The sequence below is a fragment of the Chaetodon auriga genome, chromosome 2 (assembly GCF_051107435.1).
Source record: "Chaetodon auriga isolate fChaAug3 chromosome 2, fChaAug3.hap1, whole genome shotgun sequence".
Taxonomy (NCBI): Eukaryota; Metazoa; Chordata; class Actinopteri; order Chaetodontiformes; family Chaetodontidae; genus Chaetodon; species Chaetodon auriga.
The window spans coordinates 20,409,982-20,434,831 of NC_135075.1; the positions used below are offsets into that span (position 1 = coordinate 20,409,982).

General features: G+C 41.5%; 1 protein-coding gene and 1 non-coding gene across 2 annotated transcripts; one reads left to right on the forward strand and one right to left on the reverse strand.

The window, feature by feature from the left end:
• Positions 1 to 1,938: 1,938 nt before the first annotated feature.
• LOC143326305 (dual specificity calcium/calmodulin-dependent 3',5'-cyclic nucleotide phosphodiesterase 1B-like) lies at positions 1,939 to 20,169 on the reverse strand. The gene is made up of 14 exons (XM_076739878.1): positions 20,100 to 20,169; positions 17,953 to 18,066; positions 15,209 to 15,391; positions 14,690 to 14,756; positions 14,445 to 14,561; positions 13,927 to 14,067; positions 12,321 to 12,421; positions 10,086 to 10,211; positions 8,234 to 8,335; positions 7,894 to 8,014; positions 4,782 to 4,863; positions 4,416 to 4,533; positions 3,441 to 3,577; positions 1,939 to 2,951 (listed from the first exon to the last, which is right to left on the reverse strand). The coding sequence occupies exons 1-14, from the start codon at positions 20,150 to 20,152 to the stop codon at positions 2,854 to 2,856; spliced, it is 1,560 nt and encodes a 519-aa protein (XP_076595993.1). The 5' UTR covers positions 20,153 to 20,169; the 3' UTR covers positions 1,939 to 2,853.
• trnav-aac (transfer RNA valine (anticodon AAC)) lies at positions 16,467 to 16,539 on the forward strand. The gene has a single exon. It is a non-coding gene; the product is annotated as a tRNA-Val (tRNA).
• Positions 20,170 to 24,850: the final 4,681 nt, after the last annotated feature.

Below are 24,850 nucleotides of genomic sequence, written 5' to 3' on the forward strand. Positions count from 1 at the left end.
ATCTGCTTCCCCATTAAAACGTCAAAAAAGAGGTATGTTAGGGGAAAGTCTCCAAAAACTTCACTGCACCACTGGTCATGTGTTTAGTAGAGGTTGACTTCAACTACATCCTAAAAATAGGCGCTCTGCCAATAAATAATTCAATGTACTCAGACCCAGGAGCATAAAAAAGAACATACATTTTTCATACACAGAACTGGTTTTCACAAATATATTTTGTAACACTGCAGCAGTTTCAGCTCCATGATACAGACACTTCCAGTTGTCTTCTATGGCAGCCTGTGTGAGGTCGATCACTTCTATCCTAAGTTTTCGCTGTGAAAGCATGGTGAGAGTTACCACTTCAGGCGGGGAGCACAAGCCCCACGCTGCACATCGATGTTCTGTATCAGGCTGAGACACTGATCATCGCTTTCAAACAGGCCTGTGGAAGGAATCTGCAGCTAAATGTGGGATATCCTGCTGGAACAGTTTGCTGAATTTGCTTTTGATGCGCAATGTGTATAAAGTGAAAAGATTCGTGTTTTTTTTACTGTTTTGTGTGTGTATGTTCAGATCAAGCACATTTAACACAGGAGTAACTCAAACGAATCTTCAATTCTCATTTGTAATTCACAGCCTCCAAGTTGACTTGAATGTACAATAGCTTCATTTGTCCTCACTGTCCTGAGATGAAGAAAAGTGAAGATGCACCTGAAAACTGCTTAACTGATGAGTGTTGACAGTGTGAAATCCGGGTTTGAGGCTGAACCCTCTGGGCTACCCTGGAGCCAATTCTCTCACTTTGCTCTACAGCTCCACCAGCTGGGAGAGCAGAGAACTGAAAGGATTGGCTTTCCAGACATGAGACAGATTTTAAGGGGCACTTGACTTTAGGCAAAGGAGGGTCTAGCAAAAATCACTCTTAAGTTGTATTGCAGGAGGTTTGGCGTCATGGTTTTGGATGGATTAAGAAACTTGACCCATATTATGGACTAAACATCCTGACATCTTGGCCTCTGTTACATCTATTTTGAACATACTTGAACATCTTGTCAGCTTCATGGAAATGCAATGCTGAAGTGCTGCAGAGAGACTTTAAATGTTCAATAATATTTTAAATACATTTCAAATGGTTTTGCTGAAGTGTTGGAGCACTATTAAAAATATTATGTTATGTTTCAGGTAGGAACTGGACTCAGTAGCAGACTAGCAGACAGAAAGTAAGACAATAACAGTAATTTATTTAATGTGCAATGAGGAAACTCATATCTGGGAACAGCAGGTGAGGCACGAGGTTCTGAGGTGGACAGCAGCTCATAGATGTGCTGGAGTGCACAGGTGGTGAAAGAACTTGGTGAAAGGACGACAATACGACTAAACAGCGCAAACAATCTGGCGACGAGTCTTCAGCAGTCCGCAGTCTTTATACTGTGCTGATTGTGATGAGTCCCAGCTGAGTAGGAGCCAGCTCCCAGCCACCTGGAGAGCCACGCCTCTGCCAGAAAAGAAGCACAGGACACACAACCCCCACACCTCTCCACAGCACACAATGACCAAAGTTCTTCAAACCACCACATTATGGTTAAGATGCAGACTCCTCTGTCAGTCTCAGGTGTACTTTAACAGGACAGACACTTAGCACTGGGTGGAAACCCACTGGTGTGACTTTAGAAAGGGGAATTCATATCAGAAAAGTGGGTGAGAGTATCACCTGAGTCGGCTCTTTAAGTCAAAATGTGCATCATTTCCTTGTATTTTACAGTTATTGGATTCCCCAATAAGCCTCTGAATGTGACAGAGCCTCTTTTTTAGACCTGGAACTGACTGCAAAATAAGCTTAAATTCAAAGGATTTGAAAGACTCAGTCGAATCCTTGAACTGGTTTAACTAAAAACAACAAAATCCCACCAAAAGAAGAAGAAGAAGAATCAACACCAAACCTCACACATGACAAACTGACATACTCTCAATGTTTATTGCAGGGTTAAATGATTTGTGTACAGTTCAAACTACTAAAGGTAAAATGTCCATTACAAGTGTTTATGTGGCAAATTAAATTAATTAACATGCACTATACTGAAGAACATGACCAGCATGTACACCTTACATTTAAATTATCATCGTATACACTTAAAATAAGACATGAGGATGTTTCTGTGAATACTCTGCATCTTACCTTGGGAAGATGACATTAACCTTAAACCACCCCTCCCTCCTCCTCCACCCTTAGGCACTGTGGTTTGTGTGTTTGTTTGTTTTTTACATACATACAGTAACTCAACATTAACGTCAGTTAAGTTTTGCACAACCCTGATTCCAAAAAGCTGGGATGCTGTGAAACGTAAATTAAGAATGTGATGATTTCCTAATCCCTTTTTACTTACACCCAACTGAAAACAGTACAAAGTCAATATATTTAATGTTTTACATCATCAACTTCATTGATTTTTGTAAATATCTGCTTATTCTGAATTTGATGCAGCAACATGTTTCAAACAAGTTTGGACAGGAGCAACTAAAGACTGGGAAAGATGAGGAACGCTCCAAAAACACCTGTTTCACATTGCACAGGTAATTGGGGTTGATTGCTAACAGGTGATTGGGTATGAAAGGGGCATCCTGTAAAAGGCTCAGTCATTCACAAGCGAGGATGGAGCGAGGTTCAGCACTTTGAGAACACATGATTGTATGAAGGATAGTGCTACATGAGCTCTGGAACACTTTATAAAACTGTTGTTGGTGAACACAGTTCATTTGCAAAAGAGTGCGTTCTGTTTTTATTTATGTTTTACACAGCATCCCCACTTTTTTGGGATCAGCGTTGTAAATATTCCATGAAAAGAAAAGCACATATCGTTAATGAAGTCCTGTCTACTGTTTTGTATCTGTAGTGGGGTCTTGCAGGGATTTTTCTGTCAGCTCTTCTTGTCTGGATCTCAGCTCTTTTGTCACACTGGGGTCTGAAAATCCTGGAGGATATCGGGGATTGGAAGAGGCATTGGAAAATTTTGTTAAGCTGAAAGGGAAACAATGTCTGTATCTGTTAATCTCCTCATGAGATCACCACAAAATGAATGTAGATAGCAAATCAAATCAGTGAGACTGAGCGCATTTATGGAGCAAAGTGGCTCTGTCCCTGCCAAAAAAATCAGTCACATATCTAGAAAAATGATCTTTTCCTCTGCGCTCGCAGAGGTTGTCAAACTTTTCATGGGTGATCATTTTAAGTCTGAATTGTTGCAGAAGGAGACAGTAGAAAGGAATAAGCTTTTCTCAAGACTGTGATGTGGTTCACCCTGCTGTGAATTTGTTAATGCTATGCAATCAAGTACATAAATGAAATTAGGATACATCTTAATTTAGTTTATTTCTTCATCATTTAGGCTTAACATAGATCTGTGACTTCACACTGTGGACACAGTACATTCATAACACGGATCAATGGATACACGACATACCGTTGGAGCCACTTTCCTTCCATTTGAGCTTGTTGTCTTCAGTGTGTCGTGTCCAGGTGGAGCGAAAGCTCACCAGCTCGGCTGTGATGTGGGCGAGACTCCACTGCAGACCTCTGGAGCTCTCCTTCCACAGATTACTATTGAGAAACAACACTGCTGTCATACCTTTCTGTCTATCTGTCTTTCTTTCAAGCTGTTACTTACTACTTTAACTTGCATAACCTACTTAAGTTACATCATGTACAGTAATGTACTTATTTTAACTCATGATCTTTTCCTAAATCTAACAGAGCAGTTTTGCTAACTAAACCTAAACAAACTGTGACCTTTTGGCAATGTTAACAAGGTGAGGATGAGGTGATGAAGCTTGTCGCCGGTCGTCTCCGATGGTGGTGTATGGAGTTTGGGAGTCACTGGCTGTCGACCCATTCAGTCATGAATGTGTTGGCATTTGCTTTCTGAGAGTTAGATGAAAAAACTGATTCCACTCTCTGTTCTGCTCTTTAAATATGAAGCTACAACCAGCAGCCTGGTAGCTTAGTTTAGCATAAAGACTGGAAGCAGGGGGATACAGCTAGCCCAACTCCAGCTACCTACACATCAGTGTTTGTACATTCAGAACAAATGAAATAAAACACATTAATCAGTGAGCTCTAGTGACACTGGTAGGCAGATTTTTTTAACTTTGGACAGATCCAGGCTAGCTGTTTCCTCCTGTATCCAGCATGGATGTATTACAGAAATAGTGGAATACCCATTTATTCTAGGCCTGAGAGGTTTTGTCGTATGGGTTTGACATTGTGCAGCCCACTGCACATCGTGTTGACCCTCGCCCACAGACTTTACACTGATATTAAAAAGCGTAATAATCGGCCTTGTTTGCAGGTGTCCTGTCAACACTTTTACACCCGTCTCTTTAATAACTGTGATTTATGGGGACGATGCTTTCCGATAGAAGCCTGGTCTGTGTGTTACCTGTGTCTGTTGCAGGGGTCTGGTGGACCTGGGTTCTCCTCCACCAAAGGAATAACAATCTTTTCAGCCATGTCCGTCAGCAGAGAGAACGTAGGATACACGATGAAGTCTATGAAACCTGCAAGAGCAGATGCATCGTATGAAAACACAACATAAACGAGGATCATTCACAGATAATGAGGGATGATTTTAAATTGGCGTCTATTAAAACCTTTGTGTGTATTTTATTTCTTAGAAGTTTCATGACTTGAGCAGCCAAAAAAAAAAAAAAAGTGTGGAACTAGATCTCTTTTAAAGAATAAGAGAGTGAAGAATATGATTGAGAGTGAAAGAACCAGGTTTTGGAAAGAGTTCAATGAGACGTACCAATCTGGGACTCAGCTACCAGGGTGCTCTTTCGATCACACAGAGGAGAGAAGGGCAGGCCGAGCTCCGCCTCTCTATCACCCTCACAAAGATAGAAAGAGAGAGAGAAAAGATATCTTAAAGGCCGTCCCACACATCGCCTGAAAATAACTTTTTAAAGGTTATTTGACTCCGACACTCGCCACCTGAGGCTCGCTCAAAGAAAACTTCATAGAGAGGCTTATTTTCACCTTCTCTATTCTATTTCTTCTACAAGTCCAGGCAGTGAAAAGAGAGCATGTAGCAACTTATTGCTGTTAGTGGAAATCCACTCAGCCAATCCTCTCTGTTTTTATCTGGCAGGCCTCAGTCGGGCTTAGCTTGAAAATAAAGGCATTTAAAGTAGGTTGTAAGAAGGCGTGATTGACACTTTTCTCCTTCAGTAACTCAGACATAAACACTTCCTACACCTGATTGGATGATTGGGTCTCTTGCTGAGCTGTCACTGCTCCGAGAAATCAGGCCGTCAGATCTGAACACTTGGCCAAAAGTTTCCTGAGCAATAAACCGAAATCAGCTTTGAAGTAAATATCAGGCGAGATGCAGAACCACACTTCATTTGATATCTGTAACGCCTAATCTAAGCAATGCGTCAAACAATCGCTCCTCAAGGTCCATTTAGTAGTTGTTCTGGAGCTTTCAATAATGCCGCATGATTCTTATCAGCAGATGAAACTGCAAGTTTTTTTTCTTGTCATCCATGGTAGCTTAAAACATGAATTCCATAACAACTGATGAAGGTGATGTTTGCCCAGCTCAAAGCTCCAGAACAGCTACTAACTTGATGTTATGCAGTCTGTCATGTGGTCTTCACTCACTTTAATTGCTCAGTATCAATATATCCAACTCTCAAAACAAACTATCCAAACATCATAATATCATAATATCATAATAATCCAGTTCTTAGTCCTTTGTTGCACAATGCACTTAATTAACAAACTCAAATCTATTATTTATATTGTTATTAATTTTATATATCATTATTATATTTTCATAAGTTCAACAAAATAATCCTCGACCTCAAAGGTTAAGCTTTCTCCTCCTTTTGGCTTCAGCTAAATTTTCACAGATATTGTTCCCAAAGATGAAGAATGAACTTGGGAGTTTTCAACAAGCTCAATTGATCGGATTTAATCTGGTATAAAATCTGAGTTTGTGAGATCTGGTGTGGCTACGAACGTTTCCAAGAGACTCCCCTCGCTCTGACTGTCACTGCTTCATACCAGAGGTGTTATTTATGTCGTTTTCTTTCGCTTTGACGTAACAAACCTCTTTGAAGGTTTCCCATTCTCCCTCTGATTCTCAGACGAGTCATTTACAAAACTGTTGAGCTGTTATTAGGCAACCTTTTGACTCATCAGTCGTGCTGAGATAATGACAGATCAAGCCAGTCAGATAAGAACAGAGGAGGGTGAAAGGACCGCAGACAACAGAGCGCAAGTGATCTGAGCTGACGTACGTGAAGGGAAAACTTCTCTTTATGATACTTCAGTGGAAATGTTCCACATCAGATCTGACATCAACACTCACAGCAAGACTTGACAATACAAAACGAAAACTGCTGAGACAAAAACAACACAGTAACTCCAAATCCTTGGTGGTACGAAAGATACTTCTACACGATATTATTCCAACTTTTTTCTCTATTATATTTCTTCATATAACTGATATATATTCTGTTTTATGTCCCTGCATAACAATGTTTTTCTCCAGTATCAGTGAAACAATTTGCTGTGTGAGAGAAAAAATGAATTTGGAACAATTGTGATAATCAATAAATCATTTAAGGGGCATTTCTTAAACAGAGAGGGATCAAAACTTTCTGGTTTTGGCTTCTAAAATGTGGATATTTTGTGGGCAGTTAGTCTTCTATGACAGTAATCTGAATCTGTTCATCACATTTCACAGTTACCTGAAATTACACCCACACGATGTAATCAAACTATTGCTGGAAGCAGCAGCATTGCTAATAAGCTCTTAACCACACATGAAAACAGGATGGACCATTAATACCAAATATTTTAAGAGCAAAGCAAGTCCTTTGTTTAGCTTCTCCATCATATAAAAATGACTTTTACAACCTTCTGCAGTCAAAAATCCTGTGAATGAATTCAAAGCAACCATCGCTTCATAATTTATGGTCTCTGAGTGTTAGTTCAACATGGTGCCATTAAAAATAACCCTCAGGTGCCTGCTTGGTAAAATAATGTCTGTCTGAAATGAACAACATGTTCTGTTCTGCATCTGGGTTTTATTTATTTATATTTTCTATAAAACAGAGACTAATGCACCCTGCTCTTTACCCTAAAAGGAATAGTTCGTCATCTTGGAAAATACACGTTTGCTTTTTTTGCTGAGTTAGATGAGACGACAGACACCACTAACAAATCTGTACTCTATATGACGCTACTGCCAGCAGTCAGTTAGCTTAGCTTAGCATAAAGACTGGAAACAGCTAGCCTGGTCCTGCAAAGACAACAGAAATAGAGATAGTTTGATTCTCTAGAGTTGGCTAGCTGTTGCTTTGCAGGGGGTTATGTGCCAAACTATTTCTTGGCCTTGTAAGTTCTTTTGTTTCCAGGCTAGCTGTTACCTCCTGTTAACAGCCTTGATGCTAAGCTAAGCTAAAAGGCTGCTCCGGCTGCATACAAGCCATTCATAAAATTAATAAACCAACACCAGTGTGACTGTTGTTTCAAAGAAAACCCAATTACAAGGAGGTTGAACTAGGTGGTTAAACCAACTTGAGCTATTGAAAAAAAAAAAAACAACAGCAGTTTGATTAATATTCCCTGGAGTGCACAGTTCAAAAATATGATTTAGGAAAATAAATCAAAACAGAGATGACTGTTTTTGTAAATGAACCCTTCTTCATACCTTCCAGATAGGAGACTGGCTTCAGTCAAATAAATGTATTTCCTAAAACGTCGAACTATTCCTTCTAGCTTACTTCGTGTTCTGACCATATCACTGCACAATCATCTAAGTGGGATAAGACTAATGCTTGAGCTAAGAAGAGAAGAGAGGAAGAGAATCAGTCACGTTGTCAGTTCAGGTCTATTAGAGTTCCTACCTGCCTGAAAAACTCCTCCATCAGGGCTTTGGTCCAGCGAGAGTGCAGCGCCCAGGGCTTAGATGGATGGCTTATGTCAGCCGTGTGGAGTAACAGAGACAGCGCTCTGGGCTTGTCAATCCTGTTGAAGAAAGCATGATGCACTTTCTTGTTTTTTTTTTGTTGTGTTGTGCATCTCAGACATGCCTAAAAGGCAGACTTGACACCAGCCAGCGTGACACTAATTTGCTCGCCTGCCTCTTTGTGCGGGACGTTTTAATCAGCTGAGTCTGCCCTGAATGATCATCTGAAGGCCTGTTGATTACGCAGCACAGCGTGAAAAACAGTCCATTAGCATTACCGTTCTTGTTGCTGAAGACAGGCCTTCATCCCTTTGACTTGGAGTAGGTGGGAGGACATGTCCGTGGACAACACCATCTCTATAACAAGTGATCGCAGCTCCCTGTAAACAAAGACACATGGACACACGCCGTTTACCAGCTGACCTCGGGTTGTGGGAAGGGGCCGTGTGGAGTGAAAACGACAGGCGCGAGGACTCAATGGGGTTGAACCCTTTTTAGACTTCCTGATGGATTTTCTTGTTGCCATGGTAACACTGACTGCTAGAAAAGCTGTTACACTGCGCTGCTGGTGTTTATCTGCGGTGATATCTGCAGAGCTCTCCCATGAATAACACAGTCGCTTACTGTAACTGTGACATGTGATGCATCAGCCTCCATTGATGTATGCACTGCTTATTGTCTCTTCACAAACTGTGATCGAGTGCAGAAAGTGATTGTTTACGTTTAATTATTTATTTACATTATATATAGCAAATGATAAAATACAATCCTTGGAGCTGACTGACCACGGTGTTAGTCACACAGTGACCGTGACTCATTGACTGTCTTGCTGTTGACTAATGAATGAGTCACTAAACAGTAATAGTAACGAGATCTTTCATTGATTCCTAAAGGAAACATTTAGGAGATCAGAGGTCAGGGTCAACTTTAGGGTCAATTCAAGCTGGAGAGATGACTACCCTCTCAAGGTCTTTGACCCCTTTGGTCTATGTCACCCCGGAGCCATTTAAAGTCCACCGACACCAATTACACCACTCAACTATATATTCTTCAAAAGGTGGCAGTGACTTGAAATAAACTACATTATCTGGAAGTGTAACAGTGTGGCTCTTTAATCTGTTTGTTTTTTGCATGATGGAGGTCAAAGGAATAAGCTATGCTAGCTACAGGCTAAGGCTACACAAACTTACTTGTTAACAGGATTAATGCAGTGTTGGCTTCTCACAGGATTTGCTGGCAATAAGAGAAATCTTGAACATTATTTTATCATTTGAAAAATGTTCTTGGATTTTGTTCAATATCTTCCATTGAGCTTTCTGCAGAAAGTGTTATGACTCATATTTTTTGTTGTGTAAACCTTGAGAAAGGCTGTTGCCCAACATTTCTAACCTCTTTCTATTTTAGTCGGTGAGTTCTCAGATTGTCTTTTGACAGAAAGAGAACGACTGAGTTCTTGGTACATTCAGCTGTGTAGTCATGTAGGTGGAGAGCAGCATGGTAAGGCTTTTCCCAAAAAAAAGCTCTTCATGCCATTTGTTCAAAATGCATCCTGGTCTAATGGGTTAACGTGAGTATCTCTTCAATGAAGTATTTCTCTCTCTGTAACACTTTAATCATTGGTGCACAACGCAGAATCATTAAAAAAAAAACAAAAAAAAAAACAGTTAACTGTGCAAAACATGCGTTTGAGTGTTAAGGTGTTTAAAAATCTTGCATTTCAACTGCAATGGCTTTTGCATCCAGCCTGAATTTAGAACAAATGCTCAAGAAAAGTCTTACTGTGGTGAATGAAGCATAGCATTAGCTTAGACAGAGCACTGAAGTTGACCTCATATTGGCTCATTGACACAAGCTGTTTCATTCATGCTTTGCAATCACTGGCTTGTTCACAGCTGGACCAGTTACATTAATGCGGGTGTACAGTGCAGCCATTATAACCTTCTTGCTGTTACTCCACTGATACTTTCAGACCAACAGCGTTTGCTGCTGCAGCTCTCTGAGAGTTTTCTCAAACAATCTGTGCTTTTTCTGACAAATCTGTGTAGCAATTGGTCAGCAGCTTGACCTGTCTCTGAATCTGAAACGCCCACAAGCAGCACATTTTTAGTCGGTAAAAATGTTGTGTCTTACATCCACTCCTCTCTTGTCAAATTAGTGAAGATGTTCATTTGGTCGTCCTGCAGCAGGCGAAACGCTGCACTCAGGTGATGACTTTCCTGTACCGAGCGATCGTTGTAGATCAAAGCAAACTCTGACCTGGCGGACAGAAAAAAAGCGAGAGTGTGAGTAAAAGTGCAGCCGTGCAATTCTGTCATGGTGCAGGACGAAGGAGGCGGAGGTGAGAATGAGGCAAAACCAGAGTCCTCAGGGAGTAATTTAAGCACTATGACTGTAGGTCTGTAATGATGAATTTAAAAGTGCTGAAGAGGGAGTGGGATGTGATAAAAACTGCCACCATGTGGGTATTAATGGCTCAGCATAGCAAGTTAATTAACTAATTTCTCAATCACGCATCCTGTGTCCACTCATTTGCATAATCGACTTTATTAGAACGGGGGGGACAAAGTACTTCTCTGAAAAGTTTTCCAATTAGTGATTATTTTGAAGCTTTCGCAAAACTCATCACAGTGAGACCAAACATAAAATAAAAAACACTTGTGAAAATGTCCTCAAAGACAACACTGAGTTGTGTGTTTAATGGTCTTCTGGGGGCTGTAAAAAGTTTGTAGTTTCATCCTTCACACAGAATGTGGCCACAGCTTGAATTCATAATGGTTACAGTGGAGTTTAATGAAGAAGAAATGTTCTGTACTGTCATGTAAGGTAACGCTTTATTTTTCAGATCTGTAATTTCCTACCAGTCATTTCCTCAGAGGGTGGCATCCTGGTAAAAATATGTAATTTGGTATTAATGGGACTAACAGAAGAAATTAATCTCTTCTTTTATGATTTTTCTGTGATGATTTCTAGGGCTTTTGATGGCTTCTGGGATGCTTATTATTATGTATATTTAATTAGACGTAAGCAACTCCCAGAACTTGTCCCTCCTGTGAAAGACAGCTGATAGCCAGGGTGTAAACAATCCAAACATGCACGCATCCTCTCTTCCTCTTCTGACTCTGATGAAGATGTTGTAGTGTGTTATTAGCATTAAAAACCTCTTTGTATAACAGAGGGATCCAGATCTTAACAGGACCAGTTTACTGTGATGTGTTGCGTTTACAAGGCGTCATTAATTTCCAGAGGAATTTCCTTCAAAGAACTACTCAATTAAAGCTAAAGGAAATAAATATTTATTTTTTCTCTGTTTTTGAAAATTTTATTCTTAAGCCCTTATGCCTGTTGAAAAATTAAAAAAGCACTTTTGCAAGTGCACTGCTGCGCACTGACTAAAAGATTTATGCTTATAATTAATTGTAATTAAAGAGTTAATTGGAAATGAACCAACAGAACACTGTTTCCTTTTACTCTATAATTACCACCAAATTACATGGTGATTTCGAGGAACGTTCATATGAATTGGCAGTCGCTTATCAGTTCCTTTTAATGAATTCACAGGCAGCCATAGCACCAATAAAAAAAAAGCTTAACAGTAACAAAGCACACATGAAAACACTCTAATAAAAGCTTTTTTTTTACTTTTGTACCATGACTCTTTTGGGAATTCATCTTTCTTTTCGTGGTCACACATAGAAACTTCAAATGTAATGCAGTCTCGTCCTGCAGAGTTATGCACAGCCTCCATCAGAGCCTCAGAGCTTAGAGGAGCCCCAGTGCACAACAAGAAGCTGTTTATTCAGTCATATTTTGGTGAAATGTTGTGTCTGGTGGCCAGCAAAGCAGGAGCGGTTTGAGAGGTTTCTATAGACATTTTTCAATAGTTTTTTCCATGAAACCGTCATGAACTCAAGCTGCCTTCACAGGTTCTTCGTGAAGTAGGAAACACAAAGTTATGTCAGTCAGAGTCTCCAGCCTACAGGAGGAGGATCACATGATATATTTAAAGTAGATACTGTTTAATTCCCGCAGCTAAGAAATGTTCTCTTATTGTTGACAATTATTCCCACACTAAAGCATGATGATGATGATGATGGGTGCCAAGAGACTGCGTTCTTCATCCCTCCTATGTGGAAAATCGACATCTAAAAATACTGTGTTCCCTCCATGAAGATGTGTTTGCTTTAGAGCGCTCTCTCGCGCTCCCTCCCTCTCTGTTTCTAAAATTGCACAAAGGCCTTCAAAACACACTACCTTACTATTTCTACATTCCCTGACATCTCTTACTATTTTATCATTTCACAACAGGATGCAGCGTATATATAGCAGGATAGGGTTCCTGAAATATGTTTCGGACAAAGAGCTTACTTTGTGTGGATGTGAAAGTTGTTTGTGGTTCCCGTGTGTTCGTAGTCATGGATGGCTGCAGCAAAAAGGGACGCCATCACCTCAAGTTCTGTCAGCCAGTGCTTGACAGACACAAAGACACAAGAGACAAAGCAAATGAATATAAAAGCATAGCGTATGTGCAGCAGGGTGCACATGCTGTACTGTGAAAGAGCTGTTTGTACAGGCCTGTCAAATGTGTCAGCATAGTGACATGGGAATAGACAGTTTACTGATTTATTGTAGGAACGTCTTAAAGTCATGATTTATGAAATAATCTATCAAAGAACAACTGAGTGATTATTTCCATGTGTGTGTATATACAGATTGAATCACTTGGGTAAAAAGGATAAAGCCTATTTTTCCTATTTTCAACAAATCCAACTAACAAGTATTACCTACACAGCCAATCATATTCCCCTGTGCCATCAACCTCCACTGCTGTCCAAAAACTATTAGCAAGACTCAGCCATTATAGCATCAGATGCTAAAATGGGAACAATATCAATGTTAACATCAAGATATTTAGCTAGCAGGTAAAATATTCACCATGGTTACTATCTTAACTTAGTATGTTAGCATGCTAACATTTGCAAATTAGCACAAAGTATAAAGTACAACTGAGGCTGATGGAAAAGTCATTAGTTGTGCAGGTCTGTTTTGACAATTTGACCTGATGATGATGATGTTAGATTGAAAATTCTGAAATTATTCTTCCTGAGGGGAAAATGAACATGTTGTGCCATGGAAATCCATCCAATAACAGGGGAAACATTTCACTCAAAACCACAAATGTCCACTTCATGGTCCCGCTACAAGAAACGTGAGGGGTTCACCAAAGTCATTCAGCTTCATCCCCTGGGGACCATGAACATCTTTACAAAGAATTTTGTGGCAAACCATCTAACAATTGTTGAGACTATACAAAAAAATTGCCACTGGTGTGGGTAAAAAAGCAGTGTGCCACACTGTTGCACTGGGTGACATGTTGTTCTGTATCTTTAATACTATTGTTTTGTCCACCAAATAATGTACATGTGTATAAATCTGGAGTTGCAAATAGTCCCCAAAAGAGGTAAATCTAAAGCGACCATGGCCAGCTGTTTTAGGAAATCTCTTTGCCCTGTTTTCAGATGGAAAATACATTTGTTACCTGTTAGTAAAGATTTATATCTTCAATAGAAACAAATGGATGTCTGAAAGTATTGAGAAACAGACTCAGTTTTGGATAGTGCTCAAACACCACGTGTTATCCAACCGCACCAGAAATCAAAAGTGCTTATAGTTGTTCTGAAGGGCCACATTTGAAAGAGGAGTGAAAAACCGTCTGTCACAGAGCGGATGGAGACGCGTTGTTGTTTTAAGTATGGGACACATTTTCAGTCACAGTCTCCTGGAAGGCATTCATAGAGTGACACTCTGTTGTTCACATGAAAATTCAAAGAAACAGATGAGTGGAAATGGGTGTGAATGTCAGATCATCAGTTCTGGAAAATAACAGAAATCGTTGGACACAGCGCCACTAACCTAACATGCAAAGGTGTGGGGGGGAGGGGCAGTGGACTGAAAAGAAGTGAGCTGAGTTTACCACAAGCCCAGAGCGCAGCAGTAGGCAGTGCAGCGTCTGAGTCACATCAGCAGCGTGAACATGGCTGTGGTACGGGTTGCTGTATTTGCAGTATCCTCTCTCCAGTGCATTCAGGAACTCAGTCAGACATGAGATGGGGATCTGCAAAGTGCATTACATAATCATTAAAGCCAAAGCTGTGTTTCAAAATCCAAGGTTCACAGAGGTTGTGTCAATAATCACAGCTAAAACAGCTTGGATGTTGTAATATCAACAGGGCCTACAGTGTGCAATTTGCACTCATAATTTGGCAACCCATCATTCCTTCAAGCACCACAAACTGATAATAAAGCCCAGATGTCTGATTATATCAAGAATTACAACACACATTTCCCACAAAAGTAGAGTCCAGGGCAGTAATGATCATGTTACTGTAGGATTTTTCATCCGAGGCACTGACATTCTTGCATTTCTATGATAACGTGTCATATGGGAAGTGCACTATATACACTGCGCAATGAAATCCAAAGATGAAAGACCTTAAAACGACCGTTGAGCCCATATCTGGTGATCAGCTCAAAGAACAGAGTTCGTAGTGCGTGATCGGAGCTGGCTGCGTTCAGAGCAAACACGTCAAAGCTCCAGCGGTCAACATCCTGAGGAGAAGGAGAGTGACTGCGTTACTGATGCATACTTGTGGTGTGTATATGATCCCTTTTGTGATGTCTGATTTCTAGCGCAAACACACGATGCACAGTGAGATTTATGGCTAGTGAAGGCTTACCCTGAGGCAGTTTACGACCGCCGCAGGTTGGTCTGGCATGGCTGCCGTGTAGGCCCTCTTGAACATCCTGGAATAATGCAATGTTTATGTTGAGTTCAGTTAAAGTTCAGATGTTGACACTGTGCAGCGAACTCGTCTCAGGAGCTGTTTATATAAATCCTCCAAAGTCCCCGTCCCCTTTGGAAGGATGTTTTAAAGAGAAAAGGAGGCTAATGTTTCACAGTCCAGCGCAGCTGTCTGTGTTTTCTGTGGCTGTGATTGTAACAACAGTGTACAAGCTTATATTAGACTTATAGTACAGATGTGGAAATGAATCATTTACAGTGGGAATTTTACAGCATGAGATGATTGTAAATAAAACATATAGCTGCATCACTAGTACTATTTCTCTTCTGCTGCAGCTGCATTCTTGCAGACAAGAATCAAACATGCTGATGAATCATGCAGGCCTTGTTGAACTACTGTCCGAAAGAAAAAAACACTAAAACAGAGCTGAAACGAACACGTGTGTTGCTCTACCTCTCCACAAATATCCCAGCCTGCACTGCGTGCACGATGCTACGGAACTTGGGCTTCTCGTCGGAGCGTCGCACAGGCCGTCGAACCCTCTGGGTAAAGGTGGACGCCAGCCAGTCAGTGACTTCAGAAGGGACGCCGTCTGACTGCAGCTGCTGGAGGTCGTCCTCAGACTCCAGACACTGTCTAAGAGAGACAACACATACGTGCAAACAGTGATCGTTAGACAGATGGTCTAAGAATGACAATGTTTTATGTGTAGTTGGATGAAATCTGGATTTACTGCTCACTTCAAGTGAACTGTTGAGTGTCTGTTGATATAGCAGGTACTGTAGAGAATGATAGTGGTTTTGTTTTAACGTACAGACCTTCTCTGTATAATGTCAGTATACCAGAGGCCATCATGAAAGCATGGGGCTGTGCTCTTCCTCAAATCCACAAGCATTTGTACTGTCTTTAGAGGTTGGAGCTCCAGGTCAGCACCAGGTCACCAGATGGTCAATCTCCCACCTGAATTGGATTCATCCCCACCAGAGAGGAGCCCAGTGAGATGTGGCGTCATCTGCAAAGGGATTGATGACTGGAGGTGCAGCTGTTGCAGCCTTGGGGGGATGGCATCAGATCTGTCCCCTCTGGCTTTCCAATCGACAGCAGAAGTCATTCAGGTTGTTGGCCTGCTGTAAGTCACTAATGGACTAGGCTTTAGGTTTGTAGTTGATCTGTCTGAGAAGTCTTCCAGAGTACAGTCGCTGAGCATCTCTCACTGCTTTGCTGAACCTGTATTTTGTCTCTTTAAATCTGTCCCTGTCCTCACTCTTCAACGCTTTGTCGAGCCCACAGACTCTATGTAACTTGCTCGACCAGACAGTTGCTATCAGTTGAGGAAATATCACAGTCATAACAGTTCAAGCACACACAAATCACCCCCACAGCCTCCTCCAAGGTTTCGTCGCTGGTTGGACATTTCATGAACTGTCTGTATCTGCGGGGGCGGGGTAAAGTCGCCGAGGCCAATCACTACCGACACCGTCTGTCCGCTCCACACAGTGTCCGATCGGCCAGCTTGCACTGTTGGCCGGCGGTGAAGCGTAAACACTGATCAGCATGAATGATCCAAGACGCCGAGGGAGAAGAAACTTTGATTCAACAACTTCGGGATATGAATTGTTGATAAAAACTAGACTAAATGTATTCTCTGGCAGTAGAAACGTTTGTGGTCTGGTGTACTTAGTGTTCTGTACATTCGAAACACCTCTCAGGGGTTTCCGTAGTGTAGTGGTTATCACGTTCGCCTAACACGCGAAAGGTCCCCGGTTCGAAACCGGGCGGAAACAGGTGTCTTTGTTTATTATGACACTGAAAGATGTAGTAAAATCACTACTAAACGGGCCAAAACTCTATATACACTTTCCAACAAACACAATGAAACTATACTTCACAAATTCACTCAATCATTAACAGTTTGTCTACTTGGATTTTTCTTTAACTTAAATTAATTTTATTGTTGCCGCTGCTGTTTTCACTCTGACAACAGCATGACTGGAACCAGGCTAGAATCAACCTTTTTCAACAAATGGCTGGATTCACAATGTGCCCACAGCTTTTACTGTCACTTAAATCCATGTCACAGCAGATGGGATCATTCATTAACTCTCATCCAGTCGCTCCAAGTCAAAAATGACGATGTATTGCTGCATTTGCAGTTCAGTCAGCAGGTGCATTAATGCAGATGTCCGTGGGAAATATGTGTTTGCCAGTTTCTCTGGTGTAGAGGTTGTCATGTTCGCCTCACATCTGCATTACAGGTGGAGATACTGTCCACTATACTAGCAAGGTCTACTGCCTCATTTTTATGGCGCACGAATGGCCTGCTGATACTTTTGCAGCATTTACATGAAGTATATAGAGACATACAGACATTTACTGCAGTGGACCTTGTGGACCTTTGTCGATGTTACCAGACTGTTTTTGTCTGAGTGTTATGGATCTGTGGATCACTGAAGGACATAATTGCTGAATTGCCTCAGTGTTGCATCAATTTTAAGAAACGTTTGGTTGTCTGCTGTTGGTGGTTATTGTGCCTCCTGTTGTGATTGTGTCTTGAAATGGTTTGCGTCTAACAAGCTCTCTAACGATGTACTGTATAAGTATGTGAATGTAACATTTGGGCAAATAAACGGCAAGAAAAACGTGCAAAAAGAAATTCTCCCATCAGTGGGCCATCAGAGCAGTGTGTGTGTGTGTGTGTGTGTGTGTGTGTGTGTGTGTGTGGCACATGGCTGCTAGCCGAGTGAGTGGTTGTGTTTGTTGTTGTTATTGTTGATGGGATTGTTGCGAGTGACATCACCACAGAACAGAACACCCATTTTGTACTAAAAATACATGTCATCACACCTGTATATTCACCCCCCCCACCCCCCACCCCCCACCCCCACAATGGTTAATTGGTGACTTTAAATTGCCCATGGGTGTGAATATGAGTGCATATGAGTGTGAATGGTGTGAATATGAGTGTGAATGGTCTATATGTGTGAGCCCTGTGACCCGTGGGACAGGCTTCAGCCCTCTGCCACCCTGCAAATGATGAGTCAGAATAGACACAGTGATGGATCGATGTTAGCTCTACTCTACTCCGACCAAATGATCAGGGATTATTTCTTAGTTTCCTTTACCATGCAAATTCAAAGTAATGTTTAAAAAGTCAACAGATTGGCTTTTCAGAGTCATATTAATCTACTGTATCCTACCTTGTTCCATCGAGGTAAACTGCCTCCAGTAACGACGCTGTGAAATCCAGATTCTTTTTGATTTCCTCAAAGTCGACATCTTTCTCCTCCAGCTGCCTCAGCATGCTCCTCAGCCTGACACGAAACACAATTTATTTGGATGTGCTCACAACAAAATAAAATGGTAGATGCCCTTTTCGAAAGAACTGCTGTTTCACCGAGAGGCAATAGCGGGTGTGAAAGTGGTTACAGCAGTTTGGCATCAGAGTCTTCACATTAAATCGCACTGGGTACAGCAACGAAAGTTTTGGCTCTAAAAGAAAGGTCATTCTGAACATAATGGGGACTTTGTGTCATCCAAGCTTTCTCTTTCTCTATACATTGGCAGCACTTGTCATTGTCTTGAGTGAGTGAAACAAAATCCGAGAGGTGCTTGAACAACAGGTTGAGAAAGGGAAGGGAAAGAACGTGGAAGTGATTTAAATGCCAAGCTGTCCAAAGAAAGGGCATCAATAGTGCCAAATTTTCCATGAGAGGAAAACTTCCCATGGTTGAGGTCTTATGTAACCCACATTTTGTTAGACTCAGCTCCATAAAAAAAAAAAAAAAGATTTCTTTGAGTTTGTTAAGTGTTGGCCACATTCTGATCTTGTCTGAGAACTTGTTGCCCTTTTGTGGTTTCTGAAACTTGTAATCGAGTTACGGTCGAGAGCTGGTGGAAATGTGTTAATCCCCTGCGGTGTAATGAAATGCTCGGAGCTCGTGTCACCTGCAGTGTCACCCACCTGCAGCGTGTTAATATAATCTCATCCCAGCAATGAATCCAGAAGCTTTCATAGCCCAATAAAGCTCTGATAGAACTCGAATCTTTCCACTGCGACTACAATTTTATTTTCTCTGTGGCCATTTGAAAGAGAGATTTACTCGATATGATGACATATTTGAGGCACAGATAACTCCTCTGAAACATTTTGGTGGGCTGCCCGTATGGTGCCGTGACCAGAATGACTGTGCTCGAACTGCGCCAGGCCACGCCGTGGAGCCAACTCCTGGGGATGAGACGCTCACAGCTTTTCAAGTGTTTATCACGCTGGCAAGGGCTTTCAAAAGCTGTTGAGTCATAAAAATAGCATGCATCTGAATGCCACCGCTCACTTTCAATCTCAAGCAATCCTTCGTGATAACACAGTCTTTTTTGTTTCAACTGCTCGCAGTAGAAGAGCTTCTGACAGGACGTTTACAGGAAATTACCCGTCAAGTGCACTCGTGAAACTTTGTTTATAGAGACAAATGACAAATCTTCCTCTCGCTCAGACTGTTGAATCTACACACTTCATGGTGTCATCCTTACTAGGCGCATATGAACACATCAGCGCAAAAGAGTTTAAATGGTATCAACCTCGTCAGCACAAACTTTTAAATACATTTCTGTGTCATGTTCTACCGAGAAAAAAGAAGAGAATGAAACCGTAAATCCACATCAGATCATATCTCATATCACCACAAAACAACTTTGAGTTGTCACTTGTAAATATCAACTTTTATCCGGAAACGTGTGAACTTCTGGCAAAGAATAACCCAAAAACACCCAACAAGGTCTGGACTCTGCAGACACTAATGCGTCAATGTGTTAACCAAAACAAAACCACATGACCCATCACCTCCGCAGCACATTTTCCTCCCACAGCTGAGATGAGTGTTCACACAGCCACTTGGAGTGACAAGTGTTTGCACTCACATGCGGCTAAGTTTACACGGAGAAAATCTTTCATGAAATATCTAAAATCTCCTTCGAATCAAAAATAAGAGGAAGAACAGTATTTTTAAAAGCATAAGGTAAGGATAAACTTCTCTTTCTTTGCTTTGCGGTGACTGAGGTTTGCAGATATAAAATGTGTCCACTGCAGGCTGCTGTGTTATCTCTCATCACTGTGCTGTGCACGGTGTATGCTTGACTCAAACATTTCCATTGCTGCAAAACAATAAAACTACATCAGGATATGATCCAGACAGCCTTACTGCACCAAACAGTGATGAATCATGTTCATTTTAAAGATGTAGCATGTTCTGTAAAGTCCCCCAGCCTTATTTACGCAGTCAAAGACAGGCCAGATAGGAAGGTAACTAACTATGATATTAACTGCACTGATCTTAACCCCCTGTCTTACCTAGAGATGGGGATCTGCAGCCGTTTCTTACGGATTCGCACCAGTTCAGCCATTCCACACTCAAGCTGTGCGCTAATGGACCCCAGAGTTCAATAAAAAAAACAATAAGAGGATGAAAAAGGAAAATTGTTGCAGAGAAGTAGTAAGCAGAAAAGTTCTCCAAACCACCAACGCAAAACTTTGTGTGTCCTGAGACAGACTTCTGTTTCAACAGCTCTCCCACCCACTTCTGGGGGGACCTACTCCACTTCACTCTGATTGGTTAGGCTGGTCCAAACTGTGTCAGTGTGTGCATGTCTCTGCGTGTGTGAGTGTCTTTGTGAGTGTTAGTGTATATGTGTGCACCCGTTGTGTGAAGTGTGAGTGAGTTGACCTCACTCACTGATGAAGTGTTGACTGCGAGGCTTTCAAGCCGTGTGTACTCAAATCCCAAATGAGAATTTTCCACCGCAGCCGCAAATTAGGGAACTACACAGAGAGTCTTTCACTGAAACCACCAGAGTCACCCAAACCGGTATACATAAACAAAGCTTGTCCTCAAAAGCCACCCACAACAGCCCGATGGGTGAACTGCTGTTCTTGATACTGCTGTGCGTAGAAAATGTGACAGGCAAAAAAAAAAATGTAATAAATAGGCACTGCTGTAACAGGTTGCCTCTTTTTTCCACCATGTAAAAAGAAAATTACTGCATTTACAAAATTTTTACAGGATGCAAAAGCTGCAGTGACAGATGTGGCAGCTTCAAGCGCAGAGGTTCAGATCATAATGACATGATCAGTTATTTACTCTAACAGCAGAGTCACAATATTTTCACTGAAAATGCCACACCAGTAAAAGTCAGCGGAGCGTTTTCTGTCTGGCAGTTTTCTGTCCATTGAGAAAACCTGAAAAAGAAAAACGCACAAACCTACAAGATCAGCAAGACAATGAAAGTCATCCCGAAACACTTTTACGGTTCTAAGGTCCTAAATCCTTTACTAGTCTTTATTTATAGATTATTGTGAGAGCTGTGTGACAACGTGGCTTGGGAAAGCCCCTGCCTGCAGTCCGCCTCCCTCCTTGCTGGGTCAGACTGACTCTCATGCTCCCATGCTCTTTGACATGGCACAGCGTATTGCAAAGATGAAGAGAAGTAACATAACGACATATGATTCTCCATCTCCTGTGCCGCTTCGAGGTCAAAAGCAACGTTTAATGCTGCGCAGAAAGCGAGAGCACATAGAAATTGATGATGCTCCTCATAGTGAGGCGCTCATAATCACACTGTGATGCATCTAGTGTCACTTACAATCCTCATAAGTAATTCCCTTTTGTGTGCTTTTGCTTTGCACTGTTTTGCTTTCCTCCATTCGTCCGTCATCCTCTCTCTCCCTCTGATGATGACGAACGTACACCCTCTGATCTCCCTCCGTCCACTCAGAGACCTGAGCCAATGATTACTCACAAGCTCTACACTTAAGAGAGAGAAATCTGACTTTGTGGCACCATAAATCACATCGAAATGTGTGTGTGTCTGCATGGGAACGAGATGTTCAAGAGGCTGAGGGTGCTGAGGGGCACAGAGTGGTCGTTTTTGTTTTTCCGACAGCGGAATCAAAAAGATTTTACCCAGTCAAAGGGTTTTTGAGTGAATACGCTGGTCAGCGGGTGAAAAGTTTATTATCTCAGGTTCCTCTGGTCTCTGGGATGAACCTCACACCCAGTCGACCATCTGGGTTTGATTAAAGGGTTGATTCATCCCAATTCTGAGAGGCATATTGTCTCACTTCCTGTAGTATTTCACTACGCAAATAGTTTTAGTTTATTTATTTGAGTTTTCTGCCACCACCCCAATAGTATGTGGATGGAATTTTGTTTCTGTGGTGCTCACAGCAATGAGAAGTCACATTTAAACTTATAGTGTAATCTCTCTAGGGACAGAATACAGTTTTCACTGGAACTCGTTTTTCCAAAGAAAAAGTCCCTGAACACTAACGACTGACCCTACTGACGACTGCGCCAATCACTCGGACCACCACTTTGACCGAGACCGAAGTATCTCAACCACTACAGGTTGGATTGTTGTGAGCTTTTGCATAGACGTTCATGATCCCCAGAGGACAAATCTTACTGTCTTTGATGATCCTTGACCTCCACCCTGACGTCAGTACTGTTGGTTTTGTAGTGAAATGTCTCACACATGACCACATATTCATGTTCCCGTCAGAATGAATCATCAGGTCAAGATATTTATTTGTCCAGCAGATCCACTTCAGTTGGAGCCCGGTCTCATTCCCAGTGCATCAAGTACCGTCATTTTTTTCACGCTCCTCAGCGTCTCATACTGACACACAAAGTAAACTTTAGCATCTGTATGAGACTCAGTGGGCTTTCAACCCACTCCAGTTATTTTATGATGAAACATCTGCAAAACCTGCAGCCTCAGTCTGTGCTTTGTGCTAATTTGCGCAAATGTTAGCACGCTAACATGCTAAATTAAGATAATAACCATGCTATAACACTTTCATGTTGTTGCAAGCATGTTAGCATCCTGACATTAGCATTCACAGCCTCACAGACGAGACTCATTTGCAAGATGAATTGTAATAACTTTGGTGATCCCTAGAATTTTCCTCTGAGCCCATCATCAGGTCAAAATATGACCTTGAACTATTAGCATGCTAACATGCTAAACTGAGACTATGAACATGGTGACGCTGTGAGCATGTTACGATGGTATTGTCAGAATTTAGCTCTAAACATGCATTTAGCTCTAAAATATGTGCATGCTTGATAATTTGAGCGAATTGACCCTTTAATGTTCAAATACTACATCAGTGCAGTGCACTACATTGCTCAGTTTTTCCAATATTATTTTTTGTAATTCACACATATATAGACAATGAGTCCAGTGAGATCAGTGAAAAAATCTGTTGCATTTTTGTTTCCATGCCATTTGGACTCAAACTGTAAATTCAGATCATTGAACTGAATGTGAGAAGACAACATCCCAAACACAAATCACCTCATGCACAACACACCGTTCACTGAATAAACAAATCTAACCTTTCTGCAGCAGCCCGAGAATGTTACTGAAAATTGTCCAACCAGTAGATTTACAGATATGATGATTGTTTTATGTCTGCACGTGATAAGTGTTGAGTAAGAAAAAAATAAACTATGAGAGGCAGTCTTACCGTTCCAGTGTGGTCCCCCATGTGACAAGACTGAGATGTCTATCAGCATCTCTGTGTATCTTGCAAGTCGGTGTCATGATCTCTGAACGCTGCTGAAGACCATGAGTGTGAATGAAAGCTTTAAAGAGCCACAGAATGAGCTCGTGCTTCTGTTTGTTACTATAAATCCAGCGTGTGTGATTGTCTTCTGTTCTGTTTGAATGTGTGTATATAGTGCTGTAGTTTATGTTTAATCTACGCTGCTCTGTGTTTACACTCTCAGATCTAGTTTTGTATGTATACTGTGTACAGTGTACAGCGTGTACAGCGTGTGTGTGTGTGTGTGTAATCCTTGGTGTCAGTAGGAGAGGAGCTCAGCGTCACCAACACAATCAGCAGAGAGTCTTTATATCGGGACCAGAGTTTCCACCATTAACTGTCCTCAGTGTCTCGGGACAGGATGCACTGTGGAGCTGCAAGGGAATAGTTCACTTACACGCATTGCTTGAACAGAGTCTGTGCTGACATCTTTGGGTCCTGAAGCATTCTGCTAAGGGGCCCTCCTACCTGACTTGTGAGCCAGTCATTGTCTTGTTTTCACATGATGTGCACCTAACAGGAGTGCCATCAGGCCCATGTATTGTCTGGACTGGTCTCCACACAGGCTGCTGCCGGAAAGTGTGAGTTTCTTTTCAGGTAAGCACGTATGAGTGGATGTTCACAGGCCACGAGACGGGAGGGGTTGATGGGGACCTTGTGTAATTTGCGGGGCCCTACACAACTTGCTGCAATATTATCTGTTTATACACCAGCCTGCACTTATGGGTGCCTACAGGAGGAATATAAACACTTAAATCTGCTAACAACTACGTTATAAATAGTTTAAATGATGCTTTTAAATTCTAAATAGTGAGCAGGTAAGGGAAAAAAATCCCATAAAATCTATAACAGTAATAAGAAATGAAAGAAGCATGAAGGATCTCACAAGAAAGAGGCAGCTTACAAGTCTGTTTGGTGCCTAATGGAAAGCATGATGAAATAACAATGAGCGAACCTCCCCACTGATATCTGGCTGTTCACTCTGCACGTAGCAGAAATTATAAATGAATCTTTTTACCAACTGGGTCTTATTTTTGACTTTTTCTTAACTATTTTATTCCCTCAATGGCACATTATGAATATCTCATTAAGGCTTGTCGTGTTTTTTTGTTGTTTTTTTTTTGGTCTGCATGACTTTTACCTTTCATAAACAAACACTCACACTCATGCTGTGTAATTGTGTTTGTGATTTTTGCATTAAGTATGTGATGTGGTGATGTGTTGTTTTAAGATCTGTCATTTGTTTATGTATGAATGCTCATCTGTGTATTCACGCAAGTGTTGCCTGTAGTGGGAATTGAACCTCTTGTGCTCTTGTGAGAAGGCTGGGTCCCTTCACACACACATACACACACACACACACACACACACACACACACACACACACACACACACACACACACAGGATGAGAACGGATGTGAACATCCATATCTCCAGTGTGGTAACCAAGCAGATATAGCTGCAGAATAGGGTGAGAAGGGAGGAGACAGACGAA

Coding starts and splice junctions, on each gene's coding strand:
- LOC143326305 (XM_076739878.1), bottom strand. CDS start 20,152: ATGGCTGAACTGGTGCGAATCCGTAAGAAACGGCTGCAGATCCCCATC. Junction 14,757..15,208: donor GCTGGGATATTTGTGGAGAG/GTAGAGCAACAC, acceptor GCATTATTCCAG/GATGTTCAAGAGGGCCTACA. Junction 14,562..14,689: donor CGGTCGTAAACTGCCTCAGG/GTAAGCCTTCAC, acceptor CCTTCTCCTCAG/GATGTTGACCGCTGGAGCTT.